Source organism: Thunnus maccoyii, chromosome 15 (assembly GCF_910596095.1).
Source record: "Thunnus maccoyii chromosome 15, fThuMac1.1, whole genome shotgun sequence".
Taxonomy (NCBI): domain Eukaryota; kingdom Metazoa; phylum Chordata; class Actinopteri; order Scombriformes; family Scombridae; genus Thunnus; species Thunnus maccoyii.
This window is the reverse complement of record NC_056547.1, coordinates 9014587-9039549: the sequence shown is the minus strand read 5'-3', so window position 1 is coordinate 9039549 and position 24963 is coordinate 9014587. Positions and strand designations below refer to the sequence as shown.

At 39.2% G+C, this 24963-nt stretch overlaps 1 protein-coding gene across 2 annotated transcripts in view; it reads left to right on the top strand.

Moving 5' to 3' along the window:
- Positions 1-22619, top strand: part of nfatc1 (nuclear factor of activated T cells 1) — a 48096-nt gene extending 25477 nt beyond the window's left edge. The window contains exons 7-11 of one of the 2 annotated variants that reach the window (XM_042435791.1): positions 582-637; positions 4124-4256; positions 6982-7614; positions 12691-12806; positions 20066-20128. In XM_042435791.1, the coding sequence (XP_042291725.1) occupies positions 582-637; positions 4124-4256; positions 6982-7614; positions 12691-12791 (923 nt within the window). In that variant the 3' untranslated portion in view covers positions 12792-12806; positions 20066-20128. Of the gene's footprint in view, positions 1-581; positions 638-4123; positions 4257-6981; positions 7615-12690; positions 12807-20065 lie in introns of both variants that reach the window. The other variant, XM_042435792.1, reaches the window with a different exon arrangement.
- Positions 22620-24963: the final 2344 nt, after the last annotated feature.

Sequence of the window (24963 nt, the reverse complement as noted above, 5' to 3'; positions counted from 1 at the left end):
TTACCAGAATACCAATGCTATTTTAGCCATCATTATATGGGGATAACAGAAAGATTCCTATGAGAACATAAGAAATAAGAAGTCTGAACGTTGAGGCAAGTTGTCAGTTTCCAGTCGTTCTGCATTAACGAGCCCACCAGCTGCTCGAGCATGTTGGGATTCCACACAGCGATGAAGTCAAGGTTTCTCTCATCCACAAAAGATGTCGCTCATCCCTTTGGTATGACTAGTTTTTTTTAAGGATTGCATCAGATTTCTCTCTCTCTCTCTCTCTCTCTCTCTCTCTCTCTGTCTGTGTCTGTCTCTCTGTGAGTTTGTCGTCTCTCTCCTTTCTGTCTCAGGTTTGTTAGACTGAGGATATGAGCTCATGAGCTGCGGGTCAGACAGTATGACGTTTGCGATACCCTTGGCTCTCCGTAGCTGTTTTATATATCACTGATGTAACAGATAATAATAACAACACTCATTCCATTTCTTCATTTCTGTTGGGAGCCAAGTAGGTGGATTACTTTCTGATTTGTTATAACAAAACAAAACTCTTCTTCTCTCTCTCTTTTTTTTTTTTCTTCTTCTTCTTCTAGATGGTCACCACCTCTGGGAGACCGAGGCCAAGGTTGACAAAGACGCCTCAAAGCCTGTAAGTGATACATATGACATTATTATTGTAACGAATCTGGTCTCATTTCAGGATGAAAGCAGACAAAAGGACAAAGCAGCTGTTCTAAATCATTTTAACCAAACTCAGTCAGAACTTTTCTATCACCACATTAAAATTTGATGTCTAAATCAAGTCAGCTGAGAATGAATGAAGCTCCGCTCGGTCTGGCGAAGACTCACAGTAACGATGACGTCATAAATCTAAATGTGCAGTAAATATGTCCTTTGATATCACCGTTTTCGGGTTTTATCTCAAAGGAATAGTTTGACATTTGGGGAAATATGCTTTTTCACTTTCTTGCTGAGAGTTAGATGAGAAGATCGTCACTACTCTCATATCTGTGTGCTAAATATGAAGCTACAGGTTAGACAGACAGTTAGCTTAGCTTAGCATGAAGACTGGAAGCAGAGGGAAAAAGCTTGCTGGACAATTTCATGGAAGCGAAAGTAACCTCTTGTTGCGTTGCAGCTTGTTGCCTGGCAACCACATGGTGACGATAAGACTACAGGAAGTCACTGCACCCCGCCAGGAAATAGTAATAATGATAACTTTATTTATATAGCACTTAGCACAAAGTTACATAGTTTTTTTACAGTAAACAAAAGTAAATAAAATCCAAAACATAACAGTCAAGATAAAATAATTAAAAACAATAAAAAAAACAACAAAAAATATTCTGGGACTTAACTTCCTGTAAAACCACAACGTGTTGTTTTTATACTTCAGTTTTTGTGCGGATTAAACACACAAGATATAACGTGTTATTTAGTTAAATTTAGAGATACTGGTGGGTTTATTTTTTTCTCCCTTTTGGACGGAGCCAGGCTAGCCGTTTCCCCCCGTTTCCAGTCTTTATGCTAAGCTAGGCTAACCTTCTCTCATCTGTAGCTTTATATTTACAATACAGATATTTTCTCTTCTTTCTTGGCAAGAAAGCGAATAAATGTCTTTCCCAAAATGTTGCACTATTCCTGTAACCTCCTATTAACCCAATATACTCATTCTTTATTCCGCTCTAGTTGCATAAAGTATGAATTTAACTCAATCTCATCTTATTTCATCTCATCTTAATTAAATTGAAAATTTGAAATCCAGCATTGATCCAAAGCTAATCAAATACTAAGATTAATGAAGAAGAAGAATTTACGGTATCTGAATTGTCTCCAGTGGTATCATTTTTTAGTCTGATGTCTTCTTATTTAATTTAGATTTTAAAATCTATATTTAGATTGATAAGGTACCATATACATTATTGTAAAAAAGATGGAGAGGGTCTGTACACTGGATTAAAACTTAATTGGTCTGAAAAAAAGGCAACGGTATAAAGTTTTGGGAGCTTTTTTAATGCATTCATTGAATCCTGCACCTGGCCTGTATGATAAGATGTACACACAACTACCTCTCTGCACCATAGACAATATTAACATAAGTGTTCCCATTTGTTGTATTGTCCCAGAGTTAGATTGAAACAAATATGTTGACACACACTGGTGTACACAAAATCAAGGACACACACACACACACTGAGAGAGAGAGAGAAGTGTAACGATAGCATGACTGTAGATTTTCTCGCCCCGGGGCAGAAGCCCTCCGGGGGAAACAGCAGTGTTGTGTTTGAAACGTGTGGAAAGGTTTTCAAAAGTTCAACCTTCAACCTGTGGGAGTTTAAGCTTGGCAGCGTGTCCTGTCTTGGCCTGGGACAGCCGGAGGAGAGAGAGAGACACACAGAGGCAGAGAGAGAGAGAGGGAGAGAGAGAGAGAGAGATGTAGTGGGAGTCTGGGAGATAGACGAGGGGATTAGTGGGTGTCTACATGTGAAGCGCTGCACCTGCTCCCAGTGTCTTCCTATTGCAAAACACATATACGCCACACACACACTCACACACATACACACACACACTCCATCTCTGTCACACACACACACACACACACACACACACACAGAGTAACTGCTGGGACACATCTGTCTGCTTGAATAGACAATAGGGCCTCGCTCCTCCCTCCATCCCTCCCTCCCTCCCCACTCAGCCCAGTCTGCTGGATTGGTCCCATTTTAAACACTGACGCTGCTTTGGCCAGTTTAACCTCTGCTGTTGCACCACAACACAGACCAAACCGCAAATTCAGAATACCTCACCGTCTCTGTCACCTGCACAAACTGACCTTTACCCAGAGGAGAAAAGATTGAGATGATTTATTATTCATTTTAGAATTATTTTCAATTAGATACATCAGATTGCTTACATGAACTTAGATAAATGGTGTGGAGGAGTCCAAAAAACGCTCCTCCATGCTCAATTTGTCACCCTTGTTCTTCCTTCTTCCATATGAGATAAATTACTTTTGTCAGCTAACAACATCTCTGCGCAACTTTTGGTGATTTTCATGCTTTTTACACAAATTAGAGGTCCACATAGACCTCAGTGGGATGAGATGTTTTTACAATACAACACATGTGCATATAAAATTTTCAAAAGCGAGTGAATTATTTCACCCGTGTATGTTTTTTGATTCAAAAATAAGCCTGCATGTTTTTCATGAATACTTGTAAATAAAAAGTTTGGACACTAGCGACCAGTGAAACTTTGGAAATATTCCTGTTCAGCCTGGACACAGTTACGCTTTAGCGCAGTGCAAATGGTGAACCGTTTCCAGAGTTTTTATCAGCTAATCCTCTGAAGGACAGAAGGCTTGCGGCAAAAAAGAAAAGTAGAAAAGCCTCATCTGGCTTTACTTGACTTTACGACTGTAGTGATTTAATATAACGTGTGTCAGCTCTCACCTGTACATGTCAGGGCCAGCCATCCTCCAAAGCACAGTTTTGTAGACAGATGACTTCCTCCCTGGCTACTGAGCAGCACCTCCAACACACTCCATATATATTCACACACACACACACACACACACACACATGCTCACAAACACACACACACACATGTGGGACTGATATGGCCACAAGCTGAACCTTCACTCTCTCCTCAGACAGCAGGAAGCTCTGCTGGGGAAATAAACTATCTGGACACTCCCGACTTCAGTTTATTCACATCAGCTGAGTTATTCACTGTGCAAACAACCATGGTTCTCTATAACCTCACTTCATGGTCTCTTTGTGGTTCGTTGAGGATTACAACCAGATTTTCAGATTTCATTCCCCCCACCCAAAACACACAACTTACTTTACTTTCAGTCTGTTTTTTGAAGGAAAAGAGAGCTAGATGTTGATTTAATGTTACCATTTGGCAAAATACAAGTCTGTTACTTTAATACAGTATGTACTGACTTAGGATATATATAAATTTAATCTAGGAAGTAGAGCAAGTGATGGATAAAGTCCTCAAGTAGCCTTTTTATTACCAACAAAAATTGCCTTGTGTATCATCTTTTTTTTGTGAGTTACATTTGCAACCACACAAACCATAAGAATGCATAACTCAGTTTTAGTCAAAAGTCAATTTTGTGTTGCAGAATTCGCTCCTGATTGAAATCCCTCCCTATCGAAACCAAAGACTCTCCACTCCCGTCCACGTGAACTTCTACGTCTGCAACGGCAAGAGGAAAAGAAGCCAGTATCAGCGCTTCACCTACGTTCCTGCCAGTGGTAAAGATCTCCACTTCATATGCATTTACAGCTTACTTAATTAAGCTTAACTAACAGTAAATGAGCAGGTAACAGTTTGGGGTTTGTTGGGTTATTTGCTTGACACTTTAACAGAGCACATGGATGTTCTGGTGAGTTCAACATCTCTCCCAAAGAAGGATTACTGTGGAAAACAAGAATGAAGCTGCTGATTTTTTGACTTAATAAAAATGCACCAGTCATACAAGATATTTTGAACTGCCCCTCGCTGTGATTTTACAACTGGAAAAGATTTGTATTATCTCCCGTTGTTAATCCAGGATCTAAATCAAGTTAGAAATAGTCTTAAGATATGATATTTCAAGAACGAGGACGAGGCCAACAACACTGCCATTCAAACATGTTGTTGATCATAGATACTGATACACCAAATAGTTTCATTCAGTTGAGTTTAGTGGGGCTGGCAAACTGAGGAACTTTGACTGTGAGGGCTTCATACAAGAGTCATAACTATTTGTCACAATAAAAGGGAAAATAACTTCCATTTAACCTCTAACCTTTACTGCTACTCACTTATCCTGTCTTTCTTTTACTTTCCTGTCATCACCCCGACACTTCGCCACTCGCAGTCTGCCCTTTTCCTTTCATATCCCAGACTAATTAGAAACATTTTCACCAGCATTTCACATCTGAAGAAGAGAACAAACAGTTTGTATGCTCCCTTGTCTGGTGGTTTGCTAGGGAGGAACAAAGCAATGCTATTATTCCCCCATTGTAAAAAAAACAAAAAAACAAAAAAAAAACTATAAAATCTGTTCTTTTCCATACCTGTAGCTACATGAACACTGCAGTGACTGGACACACAAGGGTGGGGAAAGGGGCATGGGAAAAGCATGTTATTTGAATAGAGAACCTTTTGCCAAGCTAAATATAAACACTGACCCACCAACTGAAATGTAAAAACCACTGCTAATTGCGCTTCGGGGTTGGAGCGAGCATCCAGTGGGTGGGTGGTTCAAAGCTCTGATTCAACTGAGCTGGCCCAGCCCTGTACGTGGGCGACGGAGTGCCCCGCTGTGAAAGTGGAGCATTGTCCTCTGGATGCAGGGAGCGTAAGGGAGGGAACGAACTCGGGGGGACAGCTAGTCTGGTCAGTGTCTCATCCTAAAGGGTGAGCGAGCGCCATTAAGGCAACAAGCAAGGCTGGGTGAACAATACGATCTGCCGCAGAAAAGGAGAAAGTCAGTGAAAAGTTTCAAACAAGTTGAGTGAAAACGTAGGTGGAAAAAATGATCAAAAGCCCGTTTTTTTTTTCAATAATGAGATTTAAATGAAATTCAGTTTTTCCTACTTTTTAAAAATCACGTCATGTTAACCTTTTTTGCAGCAGCAGCAGGTGTTACAACAGCTTGTACTAAAACAACAGATTTATTTTGGGACATACAGCACACACGGCTGATTTTCACACTCCGGAAACCCAAGGGCAGGCTCTCTTTTGTGGCAAGACAAACATTTGCACTTCTTCTGCTCTTTTCTGTGCTGGTGCATCTGCCTATCCTCCACAGGCAGACAGACACACTTCCTCCAAACAGGCCCAAAATAGGGGTGCATGTGCTATTTTAGTCCTGCGGTTGGTGTAACCATCTCATCACAGTTCCTCTTTTACAGTTGTTGACAGTGGAGGCTTCAGTAAGGCATGACGCGTCCTAGTTTCACTCTTTTTTTAGTATAATGAGGCACCTTTTTTAGCTCGGTACACCCAGAAAGATTAAAATGATCTTTTTCAAGAGATTTCCCTGAACAAGCAGAATCGCAAAATACAGAAGAACAACAAAAGAAGACGCAGATAAAGAACAACTAACTGCGTGCATCAGTAAAAAAATTTAGAAAGTGCACCAAGAATCACAGAGAGGAATAAAGTAATTTAATCCATCGGCTTTGATTTCAAGCACATGCTTCATATTATAATCTGAAACAGCTTCACCGCAGCCATGAAAAGAAGAAATAGATCCAGTTTAGTGATGCAGTGATGAAGCTCAGGGTCAGAGCCGTGCTGTTGTTTGGTTGTAACGGCACTGAAATGCTTGTTATATAAGATTGATGTCATGTCATGAGCTGCAGCAGATTGACGGTCCACATTTTAAAACGCGGTGTCCAACATGTTCTGTGCTGGAATCTGTACGGGTGGCCAAGATCTCAGCGACTGAGAACAAGTCCTGCCTCATTTAAACTCAGCATTGGTCCTCGTTTGTGCATTCACCACAATCCTCAAACACCCCGAAGCCACCATTTTGTCTTTTTCAGCCACATCTTGTGCTTAAAGCAGCTTTCACGTCCAGTTAAACTTCGTTGTTTTGCTTTGTCTCAATGAGCGAGCAGTAATTTATTTTAAATTGCTGAACCCTGCTGAGTATGAAGCTGCTGTTGCATATTTCATATCGCACATTTAATGGATATTAGCAGTAGAGCAAGATCCAAAGAAAATAGACCCTTTTATTATAGAAGCAGCTGGATGTTTCTCGTGTTGATGAGTCATCCCTTTTTTCCTTCTTTTTTCTAGTTTTGTGAATATTTTCAGCAGGGTGGGAGAGCTCAGGCCCAGACACAGAGTCTCATTGATGAGAGTGTTTGTTTGGCAGTGTGTTTCCTAGCCACAAACCCACTCACTCACTCACACTTGCAGGAAGGTTGGAATATGTGTTTACTCATTTAGCTTTTCCTTCTGTTTTTCCTCCTTCTCCCACAGTGCCAACAATAAAGACAGAGCCACATGACGACTACAACGCCCCTCTGGTGTGTGCCCAGCGTGGACCCAGCCTGTCTTTGCACCCAAAGCCATATTTCCCCCCACAGGTCATGACCCCGATGATGACCTCTGACCTCAGGCCATGTGTGGTGGGAGGGGCTTACTCTGTCAGTCAGCAGAGATTGGCAGCAAAGCCCTCCTCGCTGCCTTCCTCTTCCTCCCCGAGCGCCAGCCCCAAACTGCACGACCTGTCACCACCGCCCTTCTCCAAGTGCCTCTCTGCCGGCCCAGCAGTCCAACACCCAGGCCCGCAGTCCCCGATCCCGCACGTCTCCATCATCCAGGAGACGCCTGGGCGCTACCAGCCGCCCAACCTCTACCCACCCAGCAGCGCCTCCTCCTCCCCGGCCTCGCAGCCCTCCACCCCAGGCACAGGCCCCGAGGCGCCCTTCTCTCCAGCCCACTGCATGACCCCTCAGCCAGTCAGCGGCAGCACCAGCCCCGGCGCCCAGCAGCACCCTAAGGTGCCAGAGAGGGGGCGCTCCTCCCTGCAGGAGGACGGCAGCCCCCCCTCGCTGGCTGTCAGCATCAAACAAGAACCACAAGAGCTGGACCAGATGTACCTTGATGATGGTGAGTGAAACTGTTTTTATTATTATACAAAAATATTTTTCTAATCCAGGACATGGAAAACATTATAAAACGAACAACCAGTCCAACCCCCTAATTAAATAGACAATAAGGTTTTTATTGTGCTCCAGCACAAAATGACCATAATATGTCTGCAGGTGCTGATAGCATTTTTGATCAATATCATACTGCATGACTCACCGATCACTTTGCCAGGAGCTGAGGACTTTGGATTACAAAACTCAGTTAGCACGCTCACCCAATGTTGTTTAAAGACTACAAACTTTTTCTTGATGGAGGACAATCCTACCAACAAGCCACAAACATTTTAACATTGTGTTTTTACATATGAAGGCCAAAAAACACAAAATAACAAATCAGTTATGTCAGCATGGTGATACTTAACCTCATTGGTAGGTGTTTTTCACTTACTTTGGGAAAATGTTATTTATTGTTGTGGGAGTGATGAAAGGTTTATCACTGCTGTTGTATTTCCTATTTCTCTTGAATAGAGGCTATCAAAAGTCATACATTGTTTTATATCCCTTTATGAATACTCTCACTTTTGTGGTAGCTGTGTTTCTTCTCTCCATTGCTGTCAGCTTTCTTTGCCGTCTAACTTCTGAGGTAATTAGATCAAAGACAGCTGGTGGTCCAACGTTTGATATATTTGGCTTTAAACCATGAATGAGACAAGCTTTCTCAAAGCTCACTGATAAAATAAATGCAGTTTTTTTTGTGACCCTCCTGTATTTATCTCAGAGAGACTGCAAGAGCAGGATTTTAGGAGCACAAACTTTATGATCTCACTGGTCTGGGCCGCTGTGCTCACCACTGAGGTTCGGGGGCCGTGTGCTCTGCGCTGTGGTGATTTGAAATAAATTGGATAAATGATCTTCCTCGGGGCATGAAAAAACAGCGCCTGGCTCTGTGTAAGTCCCGGGGAGGAAAGCAGTGCAGTAGATAAAGAAACACTAACCAGCAGCTATCAGCGGACAGAGCAGCTTTGATCCGTCACCAGAGCCCCTGCTGAATCATCTGGCCGCGCTTCCTGACGATGGCGAATGAGACGCTGTTGTTGGGCCGCAGACGCAGAACTCAGACTGCTCCCATGCCACTTCCTTTGAAAAGTCTGGGTAAATACATTAACACTTGTTAGCTCTGTCTGCGGGGATATTTGGCTGGCTAGCTCTGTGTCAGTGGAGAGTTGATTTGTAATTATGTTCAGACTGGTGCCACCACTGCTGGCGTCTCTAGAGGCTGTTTACGTTCAAACCAGGTGTAGTTAAAGCAAAAAAAAAAAAAAAAATCAAAGTGTATAAGTACGCCACCATAACCATAATGGATATTTCTTAGCAGCTGGGCCCCCAATTACACTTGTTTTCATTGGCAAATTGAAGGAAATTTTGCTAAGCATTCCAATCTTAATGTGGCTTCTCACTTCATTAAAACCTTTGGCAGAGTTTGATACGCCTTTTTGCTTTATAGCCTCACTCAGGTGTGATGTTACTGTTACTGTAATTTCTTGTTGGCCATGGTCATTAAAACTCAGACAACGATATGAGACTTTTAAAGGGCTGAGACATTGATTGTCACTGAAAATATTTGTTGTAAATAGGGTTTGTGGGCTGCAATTTAGTCTGCAATGATCTGTACATTCCTTTGAGAAACCAAACATTAATTGTTGCCATTTATTTAATGTAATGCACTTAAATTTAATCGTCATAATGTGATGTTTAACCCACTTATCGTGTTAAATAGCCACAGTAAACTTAATTCATAAATGAAGGTGACACAGTCAGATGTTTTTGATCTCCTACATCAAGCGGTGCTGTTTTTGTCTTTTATCTCTGTTTGTACAGCCCTCTCAAATTCATCAGAGTCCCCGCTCTGTTAAACATTTTTTCACACCGTCCCCTTCACAGGTTACAAACATGTCTGCTCATGGAAAGTCTGAATCATGCTGTCTGGCCCCGAGCCGGAGCTATAGGCTGCAGGGCGCACAGTCTTAACTCCTCTGCTGCTGAGGCTGAGGGAGATGGAGACTGGCCACGCTGCCATAAAACTTGCTGACTGGAGAGGTTTGCATGCTTCCCTTTGGCTCAGATAAACGTCTGCAAGAGGTGGCCAAAGCCATACGTTATACTGCACAGTAGTGTGCCATAGACTTTTGTCCATGGTGAGGTAACATGAGCAAAACATGTGCATTCTGAAGATCAGATCGGAGCCAAATGGCGTTACGAAATGCGTTTTTTACGGCGTGTTGTGGCCTTGTTATATGTCAGAACGGTGCAATTGATGACCAGATATTTTAGATACTCATAGGAAAAGTATTTGAGAGTAAATTTGTGTGTAATACCTGTCTGAAAACTGGAATCTGCCTGATTTGATGCAGTAAAACTCTCAATTTACCCGTATTATCTGCAGCCACAGCTTGCAAGAATCTTGCTCCAAGCAGTAATAGTAAATAGCAACTACCTTTGAAGAAAATATAGCAAAGGTTTATCATGTATTGGAACAACCACATCATCTAAGTATTGTTGCCAATTATTTCTAAATACAGTGAGTGGCCAGAAAAATACACACACCTGTGTACCTAATACTACTATAAATACCACTACTGAGACTACTTTATGGGTATGTAATATGTTCACCTCATTTACATATATGTAGGAACATAAATAGTAGAAATCCAAAACAACAACACTGTAATCTGCAAAAATACAATAGATTTGAATCAACACCTATCTAACATAATGTCAGAAACAAAAAAAACTTCCACCTGGATCATATTTATTACAGGACTTGAGGTTAGAGTCCAAAAAAGACACAACGTTTGCCTCTCAGGACCCTCGATTTGGATAAGGAAAAACTCCCCCCAACAAGATAAAAGGAACAAATGGGAAGAGCGATAAAAGAGGCGGACAGACATGCAATAGATGTTGTACGCAAGAGTCGACAGAAATAAGAAGTGTAAAATACAATATGGAGCAACAGAATGACAATATTAGGTAGATAGATTACTAAACTGGGTTACTTTGCAACAGAGGGCCCATTTTTCTGGTTAGTCAGTGTATGAGGGAACTTTCATGTAATATGTTGCGTCTTGTCTGCTGTTTTACTATTATTCATTTGTCTTAAGGCCCGTAAAGTTTCTAAAGTTCAGACATTCTCATTTGAAATAATACCTGGGTTTTAAAGAAACAAAAAATGGCAAAAGCTGTGGTGAACTACAGAACCGCTCTGTGGGACTGACTTGCAGTAACCCAGTAGGAGCCTCGTTATGTGGGCCAAGAACATCTCGTGGCTTGTGGCCTGGACTTGACGTGGCAGTAAACGGGGGGATTTGTGGTGTTTTCTGCCCCCCGGCCTTTTTTCTCTCATTGTCTCAGCTCTGGTCTCTCATCTGATTTATCCACAGTGTTCAGAGACTGTTGAATATCTCGCCAGATGATCGATTCTCCTGTAGTTCTCTGTTATTACAGGCTCAGATCATGTTGACACGTTTCAGCCCTTAATGAGGCAAACAGTGCTGTCCTGCTAATTGTTTGGGAGTTCCTCGTCTGTCAGGGGTTTCCTGGTTGGAGAGCTGGTCTGTATCAGTCGGCTCCAGTTGCTGTGGACCTCCGTGCAACAGGAAACCTGTTCCTGGATTACTTCATATCAAACTCCACCTTCCCTGTGCTTAAATAACTGTAAACTTAGCCACATAGAACAAGAAATGAGCTCACTAACAGCACAGTGCCTCATGTTACATTAATAACAAGGCACTATCTAAACATTATTTTAATAACCATAAATAATGTGTATACAGTATACTGCATATTCATAATATATCCTAAACTGTTTTTGATAATCTGAGGTTCAAATTTCACTCTTGACCTTAGTAACAATAGTTAAGAAAACAATCTCACCACCGGGTCTATTTAGAAGCTTCTCTGGAGCTTTCAATCATATCACACAATCTTCATCAGCAGACGGAGTTTACTAAGTTGTCATGGAAACGTAGATTCCATTTTCCTGAGCACTTTAAGGACTTCTCATCCATGTTTGCTCAAAAGCTTAAGTTCATTTGTGACATTCAAAACATCAGTTGAGAAAGCAGTCTCATATTTTCGTCACAAGGTCCATTTAGTAGCTGTTCTTGAGCTTTCAGTCATGTCACGATCATATCAAGAACAAATGGATCTGAGCTTTTAAGCCAATATGAAAAGAGCAGCCCCTTAAGTGCTCAAAAAATGGACATGACAACTGGGCAAACTCCATCCACTGCTGAAGATCATGTTGTATGATTTAAACCTTCAGAACCACCACAAAATGGACCTTATGAGATTAATTTCTCAACTGTTTTAATTCATTTTTTAAAATAGAGACCCTTAGAGTGACTGAACATAATCTCTTTCAAGGTTACATACAGTATAATTGTTTAAAAAGTTATTATTTTGGTTTCTCAAAATCAAATCAAAATCACAAAGACCTAAGACTTTACCTGAATAAAATAATGACTCAGAGATTACCATGCTGCTCAGTGTGGCCGCTGATGTGTTTGAAGCATCTCTATCACTTGTCGCCTGAGCAAATCAATGTGACCAGAGAGCCACATGACACAGATGTCACACTGGTGCTGTGCCTATTTTAAGGACTTTGTTGTAAACACACTTAGAGATCAATAGATTGACTTTTTTTTCAATTAGATCCTCCACATCAAATGTGGCGGCACAATGAAAAGTGGGCCATGGCAACGGGCATGTAAACAGTAAATGCTGTGGCCTCAGTTGGATAAAAGATAACGTTTTACTGCTGAATCCAATTGAATTCTGTCTTTTTACCATTTCATTATTATGTGAAAGCTATTCCTCCACATGTGGTGCATAAAGATGCGTGAGGAAAAATATCTGAACGCCATAATTCACCCGTGGTTTTAAAAGTTACCGGACAGGTGATGATGTGGAGGTCTGACGATGTCTTGATGTGCTGAATTTATAGCCGCCGTCCTGGCTTGATGTGCGCGTTGAGAAGTTGGTGTAATAACGTCCTCTTGAGGTTTCGAACTCAAAGATTATATCCTTCCACCTCCAGATGCGCAGAAGGTCAAAGCCAGATCAAATAGAGGAGAGGAGGTCAGTCAGTTCAGTCTGGGTCGGGAAGAGCACACATGGCAGCGGAACGACAGACTGTAGGAGGGTGGAGATGAGGTTTGAGTGTTTATTTCTTCAAGTTCAAGTATGTCTTATGGTAATATTGGTCATATTCTCACATTCACATGGCTGGTGGCAGTATGCTGTCCTGATGGTGAGGTATGTTAGAAAGCATCTTGCATTACCATATACACAGAAAAATGGATCCTTCTAATCTTACTGTTAACAGAGTTGCAACTAATCCTGATGAAACAAAGACTTAAGTCTGTGGAGTTTAACTCTGATTCAGTCAAGTCTCATAGGAAGGAGATTTCTCCGCCGCAAGGATTTGTACACCCTGTATGAATATCTAAGAGATACACATTTATCCATGATATATTACACAGATAAATATACAGATCAAAACCAGTGGCTTAGCATATTTGCATTACATATAAAACACAAGATTTTTCTACCCTCCAGGCAGCCATTGTTTCAGTACACAAGCAACGTCAAGTTGCCTGAGACCTGAAACATGTTTGAGATCGTTAATTCATCACAATGATCAACTCGTCATCTCTATTTATTAATGAAAGTTGCTTTATTCTATGAGAGACTCACCTCAGACTAAACTCACCTTTGTGGTGCGTTAAGGGACAATCAGACAGTCAAAACATTAAGAGTCAGTTGCTGAATAACAAAATATTCATGATCTTTGTTGTTGGAATTAGTTGAACTGCACTTAGATTTTTATGGTTAATTGTCACCTCTTGTCCTAAAAGAGTTTTTGCTTGACAGTTTTATTTTACTTGTCAGATGTCTGTCCTTGAATGCACCATTGCCAAGTCTTCAAAACAGTCCCCATTTACACTTATTATTACTTTAACAAATAAATGCAAGGGCAACAAAATGTTCACTGTTATAGTAGCATTATTCTATATGACATTACATTTTCATGGCTAAATAAGTGAATAAGTTCAAAACAAATACCTTTAATTATTATTTATTAAGATTTTAACAGTCATAAACTCACCTAATCTCCTCCATCAGCGCTGTGTAGGTGTTATTTAATCAGATTTGATTGACAGTTGCCTGGCAACATTAGTAACATTAGTAAACAACCTCACTGTCGTTAGATTTTCATTCAGATTTTGCAAACTCTGACTGATTAATGTAAATATATAACATTACCTTTATCTAACTGAGCTCTGCCCACTTAAAACTAATGAGCAAAGCATAGAAGACAAGACAAAAACAGAAATATCTCATTTGAAATAACAAAATCTGTTAGCAGAAAATTGTGTGCTCATGTAGCACCTCATCATTAATAGTAAAAAGCTTGTTGAAAAAACACGTTTTAGGGCCTTTAAGGAGTCTCTCCAAGTTCTAAAAACTTTTAGTACAGTATGCATAACACGTAGTAAGTGGGATAAAACATGCTAAGTGTCTATGTTGAACCTGAATGATGAGTTCATCCCTTTCTTGGCCCTAAGCTGAATCAAGAGGAAGTGATTTAGAGCACCTGAATATAAATGTCACCACTGCCTTGACGAGTTTCTTCCCCGCTGCCAAGTTCTTCACAAAGACATATTGCTGTGAATCGCACCCTGTCCTCATAGTCACATAATAGGTTCAATGTGTCCATGTGTTTGTGTGACACACTCATGTGAGATCGCTGCCGTGCTGCAGTTATCAAACCTCTCAAGAGATCTTCCTGTTCCTTTATTAATAGCAGTCAATCAGTGAGTCAGAGTCATTAACTTCATGTTTAGATGACTCAAATGCTGTGAGTGTGACATATCACTCTTTACATGCGGGGTTAATTTTTAACAGCTTCAATCAGAATTCAGGGGATTTCAATGGAAACCTTCTCATTATATAAGTTTTAGTTTGTGCTATTATGAGTTCCTGCGCAGTTATTTTTCTATTATCTTAAGCTGATGATGATACTGTTATGTTTTGTTTTTTACCATGGTAGCCTCCTGCGCACTTCTAAACAGTTTTCTCTGTGGAATTTTTGCAAGGCACGTACACCCTGTCATCTTTTTCGTGATAGGAAGTGAGTGGTATTTCTGGTAGGAAGCAGCAGTGCCAGTGTTGGGTCAATGAGGGAAGGGCTGCACCGCTGCCTGCGATGAAAATAAACGTAAAAAAAAAAAAGTCCATTGTTTGGAGGGGAATCTCAGGTTTCCAGGCTGCTTTTCCAGACTCGGCTGCGTCCAGTCAGAGGGAATTCCTCCCCCGGCCTGCTGGCTTGGTTTCTCGGGGCTGGCTCCAGGGGTGTTCCCCTTCCCCTCTCACATTTCTCATCCTCCTTAGAGCTGCGAAAGGGCCTTGAACCTGAACCTATAAGCTGATTAAAAATGTGAGAAGCTGGACTTCCAGATAAGCCATACTTAAGGTGGATACATAGTTAGTTTACTCTGTCTCAATTGGTCTTAAAAACAACACCCTACTTGAAAACTTTGACGCGAGAGAAATGAGTGGGGGGGGGAATCACAGAGAGGTCAGAAGAGTTTGAAAAAGCAGGTTGCTGAACAATTAACGTTGAAAAAAGACCAAATGGAGCCCTTCGACGAGGAAAATGGCATCTTGCTAGCTAGCAGAGAAGAAGCTACTGAGCCTGGAGATGACCTGCTCCGTGAAATGATGTCTATCTCTATCTATGTCTATCCATGACTTTAAAAAAGATATAGCCTACACACGGCTATTTCCAAAGGGGTTTAAGAAAAGACTTGAAGGAAAAGCTGACAACACTAAAATACAAGCTTAACCAGAAGCTATCTGAGGTTGCTTCAAGCTCAAGGCCAGGCTATTACCAAGGCAGAGGAGCGCATTTCACATATGGAAGCAAGCAGCGTTGTAACTAAAGAGGCTCTGCTATGTCTGCTGAAAGAACAACGCAGGCTGCGGGAAAAAGTGATCGATCTGGAAAGCAGATCCAGAAGAAACAACATTTGGATGTGCGGTGTGCCTGAGGGCTCCAAGGGCAACTTGATGATTACGTTTGCGGAAAACTTGCTGACTACAGAGTTCCCCTTACTTGACAGTATGTCCCTCCAAATTCACCGCGCACATAGAGCTTTGACAGAGAAGCCAGGACCCGATGCTACTCCAAGGTCCATCGTTATAAACTTCCAGCAGTTTGACGTTAAAGAAACCGTTGTGAAGTTGGCTTGGAAGAAGAAAGTTCACATAAATAACAAGCAGATTTTCTTCGACCATGATTATGCCTTTGAGGTGATGGAGAAGCGCAAAGCCTACAGGGGATCCCAGCCCTAGGTTTATGTTGGACTTATCTAGGGGATATGGAATATACATGCAGGTCTGTCAGTTCACCACTACAAAAACAACACGTAGATAACACGATATATAAGATAAAGGACCCCTAAACTAAAGACACCCAGCACAATGAAGGAAATTAAAGATTGTTTTAAGGAATATTATGAAAATTTATATTGACAACCTCAGGTCGACAATGACCAGCAAATGAAGACACTATTCAAATCATTAAACTTGCCAGCCCTTACAGAAGATCAAAATAGAGCACTCACAGATAACAAAAGAAGAAATTTAATTGGCTATAGCCAGATTGAAAGTTAATAAATCCCCGAGCACAGATGGATTCACTTTGGAGTGGTATAAAAGTCTGAAAGAGGCTCTGACACCTATTTTACTAAGAACATTCAACTGGGTTCTGACAAAAGAGAAACTCCAGCTTCATCAAAAGAAGCAATTTTTTCAGTTATACCCAAAGGAGGGAAAGATAAATTAGATTGTGAAAACTACAGACCATGTGGTGTGCTAAACCTTGATTACAAATTGTTAACTTCAATCATTGCCAAAATATTTTCAAAGAAAATTTGAAGAAAATTGTACCCTAAGTAATCAACATGGACCAAGCATGATTTGTTCTGTCATGTCAGACTCATGATAACATCAGAATATCTTTATAAATGATTAGACATATAAATCAAAATAAAATACAGGCTGTGCTGACAGGTTTCGATGCTTTTGATTCTGATTTGATTTTTGATTAGATGGAAATTCTTATTTAGTGTTGTGGAGAATTTTAGGTTTAGCCAAGCAATCATTAAGACATTAGAAGCTGTTAGAGAGACCCACAAGACAGGGCCACCTGTTAAGTCCACTTCTACTCACAATTTTTATTGAACCATTGGAACAATGAATTAGACAGAACAACATGATTAAAGGTATAAAAATGGCAGGGGGGGAACGAAAACTAACCTGATTTGCAGATGACATTCTTGTGTATCTATCAAGCCCAAAAGCCTGTCTACCTGTGATACGGGTCATACTCAGGCTATAAACTAAATGTGCAAGAAACTCAGGTCTTTAATATTCACTATAACCACCCTCAGTATCTTCACTCGAGGTATCAACCCTGGGGTAAGAAATTTGTAAAATATCTGGGAATTTTTTTGCCTATAGACGTATCCAAATTAGAAGAAATGAATTATGGTCCTCTCAAAAAGGAAATTATAGCACATATTAACAGATTGAATTTAACTCCTTATCTAAATATTAGTTCATGTATAGATTTAGTAAAGATGAATACCCTACCAAGACTTGTGTATTTATTCCAATCAGTACCTATTGAAAAATCAGAAGAGTATTTTTTGGACTGGGATACAGTTATTTCTTGATTTATTTGGGCTGGGAAGAAACCAAGAGTAAGATATAAAACTCTACAACTACCAAAGGAGAGAGGTGGATTAGCCCTTCCATGTCTGAGGGATTTTTATAGAGCAGCTCAAATTTGGCCACTAGCTGACTGGTGTAAACCCAACTATATATCATAGTGAAAGACAAAGAAAGCTTAGTGGGGAAGGGACTACCAGTTAACACGTTTGTCAGAGACCCTTCATTAACTAGTCATCTTTCAGATGCCAATAACCCTTGGATAATTAGCTCCCGAAAGATATGGAATGAACTCATTAAAAGGCACCAATTGAAGGACAGGACTGAAATCACAAATGGTTTGCCTATGACCCAGACTTCATGGCCAGTAAATATGACACAAGGTTTAGATGCTGGACTGGAAATGGTCTTGCACACTCTTAAATCAAGGTATGGTTTTGAGCTTCCAGGACCCTAAGGACAACTTTAATCTGCAGAATCAGGATCACTTTAGGTATTTTGATGGCAAGAAATTTCCAAAAGATGACACCACAATGGAAAAAGAAATCCTTGGTATTTTTCAAAAAGCCTATAAAGATGCTATTTACCAAAAAGTAATATCTAAATTGTATTTTGCTCTTGAAAATTTTAAAAGAGGTCGTAATCTGAATATTAAAGCAAGATGGTAACCAGAGGGTGATTTCACAATAACACTGGAAGAATGGGAGAGGATCTGCAGACAACGATGGTTAATGACATCCTCTCCCTCCTGGAGAGAATTCAGCTGGAAGAATGTGACTTGATTTTTCTGTAACGCTAATCAGATGCCTGCTGGTGGTCCTGTGGAAGCGCAGGAGCAAACCACCATCACATTTTCTGGAATCGTCCCTCTGTGGCTCCATTTTGGAGAAGCGTCCACGTTGTCCTGGAGGCTGTTTTTAAGATGAAAATCCATTTTAATTTTAAAATCATGTACCTTGGTGATCTAGAAGAGCTTCACTGTGCAAAGTGAGATACTTGTTGATGGTGTTGTTAGTGGTAGATTTTGTTGTTTATTTAAGAGATGGATCCTCCCCTCGTTGTTTATTTTATTTTTGACTTGTTTTTTCCTTTAAAGCGTGTGTGATTTATGTCCATATGTATCACTTTTGTTTATCTGTGTTCTTTAAAAGACAACCTAATTAAAAGTAAATTTTAAAAAATGTGAGAAGCTGATTAAACAGGGAGGAATTGTGGAGGCTGTCTCCTCAAATAAATGAGTTCACAGATAACGACGGTAAAAGCTAATGAAAAATGAAACATCTCAAACCCCTTCAGTGTGGGAAGAAATGCTCCTTTCTCTGTTATCAGTGCATTGATATCTATATATTTTTCTACTTTAGTTTAGCTGAATTGCTTGTAGATCATATTCCTTCGTCAGCCAAAGAACACAGCTGATAAAAACAGATAAACAAGTGCACCTGGATCCTTTAGGGACAGCAGCGGGTTGCATCATCTCTCTTGATAAGAAATGTCTGGGGATTTCAGATATAAAGTGATTCTATTAAATTGACTCTAAGGAAATAACAGGTCCTAAATAGGTCAGAGAATTTAATTCACAGTGGTGGAAAATATTACCTTAAAGCTGCACTAATCAATTTTCTTATTAACAATGGAAAAAGGACTATGTGTAATATGAAAGGTGCTGCTTCTAGTGACGGACCGACAGATAATTATCAGATGACTCTCAATCTCTTTGTTTTGGTTTTATGTTTCACTTGTTTCACTCTCATCGCTGTCATCAGTGTTGTTTCCAGACACAGCAGGCAGCTAAAGAGACAGATATTTCCCTCAGGAGTTGGTAGAGACCAAATCAGAGCTAAAAATTGGAGTGAATATTGGACTTACATTCATATGGTCACAAAAACATGATTCTAAATGAACGTCACTCCATGTCTGCTGGTCTTGTAAATTAGAAACAGTTCAGTGCTAACATTATAGCCATATCAACTTAAAAAGGTCATAATAAGTCAGTGTTGTGTTGGCAGCTTGTTGCACTGCCAAAAAAAAATCAATTAATGCAGATTTTTTTTGTGTGATCAACTTTTTATTGATATACAGTATACTGTTTATATATATGTATATATACACTGTAAATGTACTTACATAAACATACAAATACATAAATGCACACACATACAGTACAGTAATATACTTAAGAGCATTTACACAGACAAACTGAAGACTCCGTTCACCATTTACAGACACAACAGAATTACAATTACAAACAACAACAAAAAACTCAGATTGAAGCTATTTTCAAAGGTGTTACATGCAGTGTGTTACATGTTCCAGACAGTAAATGGGAAATAATATTGTGGGACATATTCTCTGTAACAATGACCTAAGTCACTTGCTGTAGTTAAGGAATCAATGAAAACAGAAAAAAGCATGAAACAGAGACGAGTTTTTATATTGAGACTGTTAACATTTTGTGTGTAAGTTAAGAAGAATGTTTGACTCCCGCTGTATTCTGTGTAGTTGTCTAAAAGGAGTGAGCTAATAGTGAAGGAACATTTTTATTACCTGCAAGTAATACTGCAATATACTTCAGTGTTACATGTTATACTTTACATGCCAGCAGTCTTTATTCCTTGTTGATGTCGTTGTAAAGTATCCAATATACCAACCATCCTTTTCTCTCTTTTCTTTTGCAGTCAATGAGATCATCAGGAATGACCTGTCAAGCATCTCCGTCCACAGCCACGCATAGTTTCCCGTCACCACCAAAACTGACACAGGAAACCAAAAAAAAAAAGGGAAACGCCAAACAGAACTGACACTATGCTGTGCGTGCTTGGACTACAACCTGCAGGAAGCAACAGCAGGAAATGCAAGGAGAACAAATGTAAATGTATTGTCCAGATGACCAGGGTCCATCGTGTGCCTTGTTTTTTTTTTTCATATATAATGCCTTTACACAGAATTTATCCAAGGATTAAATCACATGACTGACTTTTTTAAAGATGTGTAAATTGATTATGTAGCAACCAAACCTGCCACCCTCAACCCCACAACAAATATGCTTTTAGAGGACCAAGCATTGTTTTATATATATATGTATCTTTTTTTGCTGCAGTTTGTAAATGATTCAGTGCCTATGAGTTATGTAATTTGTATATACAGTGTCTGTAGTGCTTCAGTTTGCATATCTGGCTTTACAGAGAGACACTTTAAAAGAAAAGTGCCTTTTTGACTGGAAGCAGAAAGTTTGACTTCACAAGTTCAACCTCAAAATGTAAGATTGAAGATTTTTTTAAAGCAAGTCTATGTAGCTTTTGCTGAACTGGGACTACTTTGGCCACAAGTGACAATTATGGGATAATGTAAAAGCTAAAAGATAGTGTAATAGTAGCACAAATAGAAAAGAGTCTTAAAGTCAGTGCGCTGACTAAGCAATGTCCGTTACACAGTAATATCTATCTAAATTAGCCACTATAAGCTACTGGTCATACCAGACCAAGTAAGGTTGTAATAGCAAAACCCATGTGTGTGTTTAATTGATCAAGGATGCATTTTATTTCTAATGAGGTCAACAGGAAAAATGTTTTATTTCTTCTTTCAAAAATTGCAAAGTCTCACTTTAAATCATATTTGGTTTGCATTTTTGATGGACATTTGTTTGGAGAGATTAAATTAAAGGGGATATATTATGCACATTTACAGGTCTATATTTTTAATTTTGGGCTGCATTGATATGTATTTCCATGATTTACAGTTTAAAAAACTCCTTATTTACCTCACACTGACCCTTTACACAGGCCCTCAGTTTAGCCTCTGTCTGAAACAGGCCGTTTTAGCTCCTGTCTCTTTAAGGCCCGCCTCCCGATGAGCCCACTCTGTTCTGATTGGCCAGCTCTTAGAAGCTGCCCCTCAGGAGATTTCCGCTAACTCTGGAAGCTACATCAACAAATCATGCAACAGAGTATAGTAGTAGGATTTCTCACTCATTACTTTTTCTCATTCTTATTCAAAATATCAACTTCTCAAATACATCCGTACATATTTGAGCCAAAATCCGATCCAAAATATGAGAGTGGACAATGCGAACAACACACGGAAAAAACAACCTTAGCAATAAAGGCTATGAAACGGATGACGAGCCGACAACAGTTTGTCAGCAACGTAGAAAAATATGTCGCAAACAAAGCTTTCAGAGCAGGTTGAAGCCCTGGATTTTGACTTGCAGGGAGCATTTCTACATATGCAAACCTCAAGTTTTGGAACTTTGACCATGTTTAACATAGAAATGCGACATCATATCAACCAAGCAACCATTTGTGCCATCTTCGATCCGAAGGTTGGCTTTCATGGTCCTCCAACTGTTTTTCTTCTCAGCCTTTCTCTAAATCATAACTGACATCATCATAACAGTATGTAAATAACAGGAAATCACAAAAAGCATAATATGTCCCCTTTAAGATGAATAAAAATAGAATACATTTTCTGTATTCACAATCAACAATAAGCACTTAACCACTAAACCTGTGGTATTACTTGTACTTAATCCATTAAGGCAACATGGTTCTGTCACTTTAAGTCACACAGCAATGGCAAAACTTTTCAGTTGATGTGTAATCACAGGATATTGAGTCATTTTGAATCATTTTCTTCATATAAACAATACAGACCACATACTGACTTGACGACATGAACTTTGTGTAAACTGTTGGCTACAGTAATACTGGTTGGACTTCTATCAAAGGAAGAAATCATCTCAGTTTTGACAAAGCTTGACTATTATTACACCCTGGAAGCTATGCAACATGCAGGTAGCATTAGTCTCTAAAAGAATGTTAACATTCACCGTTGTAACAGAGAAGGCCTCTGATCCAAAGAATACTCAACAACGGTGAACAGCAATACAAGTACAAATTCTTTGTTTGTTTTTGTATTTTCATATTTATTCTCTTAGCATGTGCTCTGTTTATTCATGTTTATCATACAGCTTCTTTTACATGGTTACCTGCATACTGTGGTTTATGTACTAATTTGTTTTGCGCTCTTACAGCAAGATTTAATGGGCTTACACACACACACACACAGTTCTCACACCTTTATATGTATTTATGAGTCTTAATCCATGTAACTGAAGGGCATGAAAGAAGCCGTACTGAAATGTTTACTGAGGAGGTTATTGTTAGTCTACAACTCATAATTCTGCTTTGTGTTCTATTTTGTGTATTTGTCAATAAATAAGCCTTCATCTCTTTCATCTGTATGATATGTGTCTCACTATAAACAAGGGGCTAGAAATCTGTGTGTCATCACATTATAATAGAATTTTCAGGAGGAGGTCTTCAGGTTAGATTAATATGAGCAGCAGAGACAATAAAAGTATTATTATAATAACTATAACTATCTGTTAAGGTTCCTCTGCCTCATCCTTAACTATACAAAATCTAGTCTGGTATGTCTTCCATTTGTATTTATGCCTTATCTAGAGTGTAAATTTATACTCATCATCTCCAGTTGTAGTCACAGCTGCACTGGGAAGGATTTTATATAAGAAAAGCAATACCAGGTGTTTTGCATGTTACATACAAAGCCGGTTTCTCAGGATTTCAAATTTAAACCAAAGGTTGCCTAGAATAGAATAGTGCTGTAGTAGAAATACATCCATTAAACTGAATATCATGCTTTTGAAAATGTTCAGCAGAAATATAATGGTTTGTAAGGAGCTAAAACTAACAGAAAACACCAGTATAGTCCTTTAAAATCACATCGCGTTAACCTGAGACTGCAGATTGTTGTCAAGAGAAAGTTGGAATCATATGTTACTGATGAAGAGGATTTCAGGAAGTTCAGTATATTCAGTAAAGTCTTGCTAGTTGTGTTTATACAGCTTTTATTTAAGTCAACTGAATTCTATTTCAGTGATTTACCTATAAAATTGAATCAAAATAGAGTTTTGGATCTTGTAAACTGTACTTTACTTTTAAGTTCAATGTTTATTTAATACATTTAAAAGCATACAAAGAGAAAAATGGCATAATTCAAAAAAGGTACATAAAGTTAAGTAATAAGATTATGCAATGAAAACAAAATTTAATGTAAAAAAATAAGAACTTGCATCTCCTTTTTTGTGAGTAGAGACAACTTCAGTGTCTTCAAATGAAAACAGCCAGGGGAAAAGAGAACCAACACTGAAATATTTGATATCGCCACGAAAACAAAAACTCCCCTGACAAAGATTTTCGACTCTACTGTAGCTCTAGTACTAAAACAGAAATCAATCTCACATCCATCAACAGCACACATTACTCATCCCTGCATCCACAGAGTTCACCCTTTCATTAAAGATCTATATCAGTTAAAAAGCTTTCATCTCATCTTCATGATCAATAATTCCAGACAGATTCAATCTTATATGTGAAACAGTTCTAATTTCTAGTCTGTTTTATATTATGTAATATAAAGCGTGCTGCTCAGTGCTTCTCCAGCGCTTTGGGTGGAAGTTATGGTGCACACTGACACCATGAGGTCTGCACGATTTCTGCTTAACTTTAATCATGGAATCAGTCTCAGCACTGACAAACACTTCTGGGAGTTTTTTTAAATTTTTCTTAACGTCTGATCTTGTCACAGCCTTAAACCTCCGGTGCAACCGAAACTCTGCTGTTATGAAAATAAGGACGCATTTGACTCACAGTTTGTTGGTTTTGCTTGGTTGGCTTGCACCTGTTTTACATCTTTTAGGAAAATTAGGTGTCACTTTTACTCAGTCAGTAGATTATTCTTCCTGTCATCCTTTGGTGACGTCCGAGCAGCAGCTGAACACACCTGGTAAGCACTCAACTGTGTTGATTGTTTAATTGTATGATTATGTGTATAATTGTACATGTGTATAATAAAAATATAAGTTAATATTTACTTTATTGCAGTATGACTATATGTAAGTTAAGTTAGTAATAATAAACATAAGTTAGTGTTTATTATATCTGCTCAAACAAAAATGTTTTATTATGTTTCTTGACCTATAATTTATTTCCATAAATGGCTGCCAGATAGTGAGAATATTTTTGCCTTTTTTTCCCCCTCAAAGCAAACAGTTTTAATCATTTTTCAAGAATCAACCCTATTTTGGTGCAGTGATCTGCTCTACTAGTTTATTTGTACTAGAAAAATGTTTAAATAATCTTGCATTGGTGTATTTTTATTACCTATTAGAAGAGAATATGTCAAATTTGTAAAGAAAAATACTGGGCTAAACTTACAAAGTCACAAGGTCAGTTTTTGGCATGTAGGAATCTGAAGATGTTAATGAATTTTGCAGTATGTGTTTGTGTATTTATCCATTATCTGCAGCTCTCTTTGCTTTTACATTAATTATTATCCGACAGTTTTGTTTCTTCCAGCTCTGAACCAAAGTCTGGTAAGATGGAGAACACATTCACCAATGTCACGCTCAACTCCAGCAAACCTGGGGATTGTGATTGTGGACTGGGCCACCTTGTGTTTCTCTCACTGATTAACATTTTTAATCTTCTTGTGGGACAGCCAGTGATTGCCAGACTGCTGTGGATCACCTGCACATCTAAGAAGACTACAGATA